The 7,372-nt window shown below is 37.3% G+C and overlaps 1 protein-coding gene across 1 annotated transcript; it reads right to left on the bottom strand.

Annotated features, from left to right (window-relative positions):
• Nucleotides 1-659: 659 nt before the first annotated feature.
• Nucleotides 660-5,987, bottom strand: LOC129323114 (uncharacterized). The gene is made up of 9 exons (XM_054969681.1): nucleotides 5,502-5,987; nucleotides 4,876-5,076; nucleotides 4,651-4,773; nucleotides 4,449-4,492; nucleotides 4,232-4,340; nucleotides 1,850-4,051; nucleotides 1,609-1,746; nucleotides 1,318-1,412; nucleotides 660-1,174 (listed from the first exon to the last, which is right to left on the bottom strand). Exons 1-9 carry the CDS (start codon nucleotides 5,577-5,579, stop codon nucleotides 931-933), a joined length of 3,234 nt encoding a protein of 1,077 aa, XP_054825656.1. The 5' UTR covers nucleotides 5,580-5,987; the 3' UTR covers nucleotides 660-930.
• Between the last annotated feature and the right edge of the window lie 1,385 nt (nucleotides 5,988-7,372).

Raw genomic sequence — 7,372 nt, 5'->3', positions numbered from 1 at the left:
CCTGATGAGCAGCCGAGCACGAAGACGGATCCCTTTCCCTTGTCTGCTCCGCCCGTGCAACGCATTTCGGCTGAGAATTTGCATAATCTACTATTGAGTAAGTAACTCAATTCGAAATTGAAAGTGGCATCCCCCTTTTTTATTATTATTATTATTATTATTATTATTATTTTATGATTTAGTTAGGCGTAGCAGTCTCATCTGACCAATCAAATTAAATAATTGACAATCTTTTACCATGACCTGCAAAATATTTCTGTTTACAAATTTTATTCTACTTACCATCGCTATCTATTATTTATTTATTTAACATCTTGCTTTTATTTCGTGGGAATTAAAGATCTCCCCTATTATGTACATTAACCTTCTTTGTCCCAGAAAAAGCTTCTTTTTTTTTTTCACACGTCTGCGGTTTATTATGTGCAGTGACTTAAAAAGAAGAAGAAGAAGAAGGAAGCCGGTAAATAGGTAAGCGAACCGTAACTAAACTGAATCTGAATGAGCCACCGCCGGGGAGTTTTTTTCTCCCAAAATACTGTTAATGTGCTTAATCATATTTTGAGGGCATGTTTTTACAATAAAATAATCTGTAAATAAAAGCCAAACGAAAAAAAAAAAGAAGTACATGGCACAAGGTTTCTACCAGAATACACGACACGGAGCACCACAAGAAACTGAGTGACATTTAATCATCACTAATTTCCAAGAAAAATTTGTAAAATTGTACCGAATGGGGCTTTTTTGGCAATTACAAGCAAAAACAAGGCTAAAAAGGGGGAAGAAGAATAGTAAAATACATTTACGTTGCCAGTAGACAGTATAGATATTAATTTATTGATTAACTTGTGATCCACTGCTAGCTGCACCGCGCACTCCTGCTCAAACTATACACTATACACTGCAGACTTCGACATATATATCAGGAATAGTTTATTTGACCTTATATGCAATCCTTAGGTTCCTCACTGTCATAACGAGTTTTTGTCTTTCACCTTCTACTTCCGCAAATCTCAGACTCATTTCTGTGTATCTCTCCTGCATCTCCTTTAATTCACTTTCCATTGATCTGTTTCTTTCCTTCAGTGATGCTAGTTCCGCTAATATTTCAGAAACATTACTGTCCCCTTTATCATCCGTTGAGGCTTTTCCTTCTTTCTCTGACAAATTTACATTGCTGCCATGGAGAAAAAGAAAAATCAATCAACAAATAACTCAATAGCTTAAATTCATAACATGACAAGGTACTATAGCAACGTGGACAAGGGAGGAAAAAAGGCTCATGCATTAAACAACAAACAAAACAAGCCCTAAACTCACCAATTTTCTTGAGATGTACACGTGGCACCATTGAGGTGTTCCGCTGTATCCCCTACTCCAACTGTTGAAGGAGTAATACTTTGATCCTCAGCAACCTGCTTGAAGGATATCCCATTGTAAATATCTTGTATATATACAGTTCTACAGCATCATAAACAAAATTAGAGAAACCAACAGCAAAATAAAATTCGATGGAAGAAAAATGGAATGACACTTTGAGCAAGACAACGGCCAAGGGGCTTAAATCAGTTCACAAATGGTGACGTGCTGCAATATAGAAAGCGGTGTAACCTTTTGCAAAGCACTGCTCTGATTGAATTCTGCCACTCTGCCCTCCAACTCCTCAATTTTGCTTTGAAGTTCCTTTTCCTTCTGCAAAAATGAACTTGTAGAGGCTTCCAATGCCGTTTCCTTCGATTTTATCTGGCCCTGTCAAAAAATACTCCTTTTGTCATCATCCCGTCTCAATATCCATTGGTATTTCGTGTTATCCAAATAAAAAAAAAGAGGGATCAATAATGGTTAAAATTACCTCAAGCATTTTCATTCTTTCCCTCAGAGCTGCAATTTCTTTTGAATTCTGATGAATTGAAGCAGATTTTTTGTTCTTTGCAGTGGCCGAAAGTTGCTGGTGTCCATTAGTATCCTTCAACTTCTTTTCAATGTTGGTCACTGAATCTTCCTTCTTCTTTAGTTCACCCTTCAACTGGAAAATTTGCTTTCTCAGTTTTTGTTTTTCTGCCTCATCCTCGTGAAGAGCATGTTTCAAGTCACTGCACTGATCTCTAACTGCTTCCAACTCTGATTGTAATGTCCTAGCCATTGTCTCTTTTTCATCCTTCACATGTCTCATCCTATTTAGATCTTCAATTGTCTTCTCCACTTCCTTCTTCAGTAAAGCAATTGTACTCACCAGCTCATTTCTTTCTACTCTTCCTCTCTTCAACAGAGTCTCAGATTCCTCTACTGATTTCTTCATAAGTTCCAACTCAGTTCCAAGACTTTCTTTCTGCTCTGCATGCTCAGAGTAGTACATTACCTCCCCCTTCAGCCTTTCATTCTCAAGTTTTAAGGTCTGGATCTCCTGGGAGAAATCCCTATAAATTTGCTCCTCATGATTCTTCTGTTTTTCAAGCTGCTTGGATTTTTCCTCAATTTCCGTTAACATTTGGTGTATCTGGGTGGCCATTGATTCTACTTGATTGGAGAGATCATTCAGTTTTACCTCATAATCACCTTTAACTGACTGAAGCTCTTCCTTTACTTTATGTAGCATTTCATCCAAAAGGTTTTTCTGTGCACGCAGTTCACTTGCCTCTGCATAAGCTGTCATTGTAGCCTTCTCATTTGCATCAAATGTAGAGGCCATTTGCATTGAGAGCCTTTTAAATTCCTCTTGGAGCCTCACAGCAGCATTAGCATTTTTCAATCTGGTCTTTCTCAAAGCTTCCTCCGCTCGGATGGCTCTTTGCTCCTGGTCAACTTTGTCACGTGTCACAGCTTCTAAATCAGCTTCAAATCCTCGTGATTGTTTCTCTAGGTCTTCCTCTAGTCTTCTGATATGGATTTCAAGTTCCTTAACAGTTGCCAGAGAATCTGATAATTCTTGAGACTGTACCTTCAGTTCACTTTCGAGGCCCTCAATATGTGTTTCAAGGTCATTCACAGCATCAGGAAGAGAAGAGCTATCGTATTGCTTCAATTGTTCTTGCAGTTGACTCTGCTCCAACTTACATGCAATCTCATGGTTTTCCTGTTTCAATATTTCGTAGTCAAGTGCAAGCTGCTCCATCTGCATCTCTAACTCATCTTTGTCTCTCTTATGCATATCTATTTCACCATACAGCTCTAAAATTTTTTGCTCAAGTAACTGTGACTCCTTGGAATTGCTTTGCTCTTTAACAATCTCCTCCAATACTTTCTGACCTTCATCGTCATCTGTTACACGTCTGGAGAGTTTGCCCTTTAACTCGTGGGAATTTCTGCTCAGCTCAATCTTATTGGAAAGGTTGTTGATCTCCATATTTTTCTTCTCCAACATTTGATCCAGGTCTTGTACAGCAAGAACCAATTCAGCATTTGATTCCTGCGTCTTCTGCAACTGCAATCGAAGATTGGCATTGAGGTCCTTTTCATAACTCAGTTCTTGTCGAATTTCTTCAACAAGAGTGCGCAGATCACGACCTTCCAATTGTGTTCTGTTCCTCAATTTAGCCTCATCCATACGTTTGTGAAGTGACCTGAGGTTGTCACACTCTGCCTTGAGAGCATCTCTTTCCTCTTTTAAGCTAATAATTTCCTTAGAGAGGTCTTGCCCTCTTTTGCTTTCTTTTACAATTTGCTTCCGAAGAGTCTGTAGTTCCAAGTCAGACATATCGAGCTGCCTAGCCGAAGAGGCAAGTTCAGACTTGAGTCTTTCAATCTCCAAATCCGACGCGTGTTGGGATCTTTCCTTATGAAGGGCATCGTGAGAACCATTTGGCGAACCATCTGTGCTCAAACCATGGTCCCAACTAGCTGACCAGTCCCAATGTGATCTCTCATACATTGATGCTGTTAATGGCGATGCATTGGGGTTGTGGTGGATATTGTTAGTATTTCTCAGTCCAAGTTGTCGGGGAGTATCGAGTCCAGAGCTGCCATCAGAACTGGACAATGTAAGGTCGGATTCGCTGGATGTCCTGCAATCAGCACTCAATTCAGCTCTGTGGATCATTGCTTCGGCAGATACGTCCTGCGAAACACAGAAAGATGAAATTTAATAATTTTAAAATTTTCATCTGCCAGAAAAGAACACTGGAAATTATGAACATCGGATATCATTGCTGATTTTATACATCATGGAAATTTAGACATGTAATGGGACATAAAGGAAGCGGAAGGCAATTTCCAGCTAAAATGAGAGAAACCTTACTTCGGCAGAATTCATCGCAGCGCTTTTATTTGTATCCCCATTGTTGAGATAGGTCCTTAAGCTTCTCTCATGGGATTCAATTTTGACATCTTCACTTACTTCGTCCTCCCTGCCAATGTTATTGGACAATAAAGGTCTCCATCATCAAAACCTGCTGGGTTCGGCGAAGTACAACTATAAACCATTAAAGCAGACATTAACACGATAATTCTTATACCTTTGATCTGCGTCCCCATTTTCATGTAGCCTCTGAATTGACACCTGTCCATTGAGCAACAGATTTAGTTTCATTGGAATTTACATTTCAACAATGCAGCGAATTTTCTGTCTCAAGGATTCGTGAGGTTTCCATTAATTTTCATGCAACACCATCTCTAACAAACAGAAATTCCAAGAGAGGGAGGAAAGTAGGTACTAACATGCAAAACGGTACCACAACGAGAATTCTTGAGAGGAAGAGATACAGAGGAGGGGGTCATGGCTTTAGCAAAATCAGCGAAATTAATAGAAACTTCGCCGATTGAACCAGTTTTTGTTAATCCCTACACGCAGAAAGTAGATCGCATTCACACATTAGCAACCAGTTGAAAAATGTCAGCTGCTTAAATCTTCACAGTTGAAGGGTGAGGAAAGAAATTTCACACCGTTGAAACTACAAAATGATAAATTTTGTCATTGATCTTCCCAGTCTTGGGCTCCTGAATAAATTTGACTGTTTCGTAGACCGGAGTCTCCCATCTACAAATTCCGTCTCGAACTGTTGCGTTCTCTAATCTCGCAGTTGGCTTTCCCACGTCCACCGGAATTAAAGATATTGCCAATGCATCTACCCCAGATTGCAGCACCTGAGATTGTAATACAAGATATCTTAATTCACCATTTAAATTCTCAAATTAATCCGCATTGCACACACCATCGAATCCCACGTGCCGACTTTAGTTGTCGAGAAAATGAAGAAGGTACAACGAACTTGTTTTCCGTTTTTCTATATAATGCTGATCGTAAAAATTCAGGGGAAAAAAACTGATAGTAAAACAAGGCCCTGGTATCTTTGGTCTGCAGCAAAACAGAACCCAGACGGAATCACCAGAAGGGATTGAGCTAAATACTAGTAGTAGTTGCGAGCGATTATGATTAATCTTGAAGAGAACTCAATGTCGGTTCAAACTAAACAGTGGTCAATCCCAACTAACGAGAGGCCCAGAAAAAGGAATGAAAACGAAGTAAGTTCAATTAATCTTGAAGCAAAGGCAATGGAAGCGAAGATAACCTGAGTGGCATGAAAGTGGAGTTTGAAAACAGCTTTGATCTTGAGCTTCTCGCTCCTCCTTCTGGTGGAACGAAACATGTCGGCTCCCTTCACCGCTCCACCGACTCAAGCAAATACGGAGAGAGGCTCAAAAGATGAGGATTCAATGCAGACGAAATCGGTCAAGTCATTCGCGCAAAACAGGGGTAAGAAGCAGAACAGGGAGACAAACATGAGATCACGCAACGGATGAAGAAATCCGGTCAAAACCCAGAGAGATATTTTCAGAGAAAAGACGGTGAAGCCGAGGGAAATAGGATCAGCATAGTAGATCTGAACAGCGTATTTATTTCCCTGTCATGTTTCCTTTGTAATTGTAACAGTCTTGAAGAAACACACGACACATGGTTTCCCATTCCATTATAAAAGTGAAGTAGAAGCTTCTACTTGTACTTAATCCAGAATTAACTTGATTCGAAAAGTAAATAAATAGGTTAATGAAAATTTGAAACAAGGTTTGATCACTTGGAAAAAGTGAATAAAAAATGAATCCAGTAGAGTGAAAAATAGGTGATGATACAGGAGGAAACCAGCGAAGCTGTATTCAGGTAACAAGGAGAGAGCAAGTGGCATTATATTATCAGGTGCAGCGTCATGCATATATAAATGAAAGAGAACCTGGTAGGTTAATACTTAATACATGTAATAAATAAGGATTAAGAAGGGAATTATTAGATTGTTTATGGAGTGATGATAATAATTTGAAGGATGAGTGATATGAATATTGAAGAGGACCCCACAAAATGGGTATGAGATTTTATTTTGTGTATTTTTGTGACGCACATTATGAATGGGCGAACCAGGGCGCTCCATTATCCCTTCCCGCCACATTCACGTGCCTCCATTTCTATCGAGTTTTAGCGTTAAAAAGAAAAGTACAAAAAGAAGACCTCAGATTCTCACACTGTCAATTTTGTTACAAAATCTTATTATTGTATTTTTCCTGTGATTACCACTATTCGTGAAATTGAAGCGCAATAATATGGAACAGTGTGTGTACATGTGCGTACTGGATTTTGACCACAACAAATAATGAAATAGTGTCATGTGATACGATCGAGTATCAATTGGAGGTCTTCCTCCAAAAAAATTGGTTAAGCACAAATCGAATTTCATGTCTCAAGGAAGATTCGTTTTTATTGTCGGACGAATGACAACTTGATATCTAAAAAATAATAAAAAAAGTTCAGAATGGTGAAATTATTTAAGGAAATGTGCACTTGGAAAGTGTTATGGTTTCGTTAATGTGCTAGCTTGATGTACTTCCTTTGTTTCTTAATATAAGTTATAATTTTAATTTTTTGTCTTTAAATAAAACTTTTAAATTGTAATCAATATATTTTTTTAAATATATCTCTTATAAAAAAATTAAATTACCTATCCCATGCCTGATATTTAATAATTCAGTTTCTCTAATGGAAATATCAGTAATATTTTTGCAATTATTTATTTTTTAGTAGCATTTTCTTAATTTGTGTGTTTTTTTAAAATTGGAACTTATATTAGGTAACATCATGAATTGAATGATTTTGATTTTGATTTCATATTTAAAATCTTATATTTTAAATCTCACATTTAAAATTTATATATTTAAATTTTTTTGGATGGTTTAAAATTTCCAAATGAAGAAGATAAATGAACTAATAGTGACAAAAAAAAAATTAAAATTAAAAATAATGAGTTTATCTCTATTTTTAATCAATAAAAAATAAGAAAAGATTTGAGAGTTATAAAAGTATCAATAATAATAATGTGAAGAGAACAAGAAGTTTAAAGTAATTAAAATTTTAAATTATTAGAGTGTAGAGAAAATTTAAAATTACAAAAAAATT

Source organism: Prosopis cineraria, unplaced genomic scaffold (genome assembly GCF_029017545.1).
Source record: "Prosopis cineraria cultivar Desert tree isolate PC_DT_omini unplaced genomic scaffold, ASM2901754v1 PC10, whole genome shotgun sequence".
In the NCBI taxonomy this organism is placed as follows: Eukaryota; Viridiplantae; Streptophyta; class Magnoliopsida; order Fabales; family Fabaceae; genus Prosopis; species Prosopis cineraria.
Note: the sequence above shows the minus strand (reverse complement) of the source record. Positions and strands in the feature narration are given on the sequence as shown.

What these genes read in the sequence shown, in the direction of transcription:
- LOC129323114 (XM_054969681.1), bottom strand. Translation starts at nt 5,579, where the DNA reads ATGTTTCGTTCCACCAGAAGGAGGAGCGAGAAGCTCAAGATCAAAGCT. An exon ending in ATCATTTTGTAGTTTCAACG is followed by an intron (nt 4,774 to 4,875) that starts GTGTGAAATTTC and finishes TTCTGCGTGTAG; the next exon opens with GGATTAACAAAAACTGGTTC. An exon ending in AAAGAATGAAAATGCTTGAG is followed by an intron (nt 1,747 to 1,849) that starts GTAATTTTAACC and finishes ATTTTTTGACAG; the next exon opens with GGCCAGATAAAATCGAAGGA.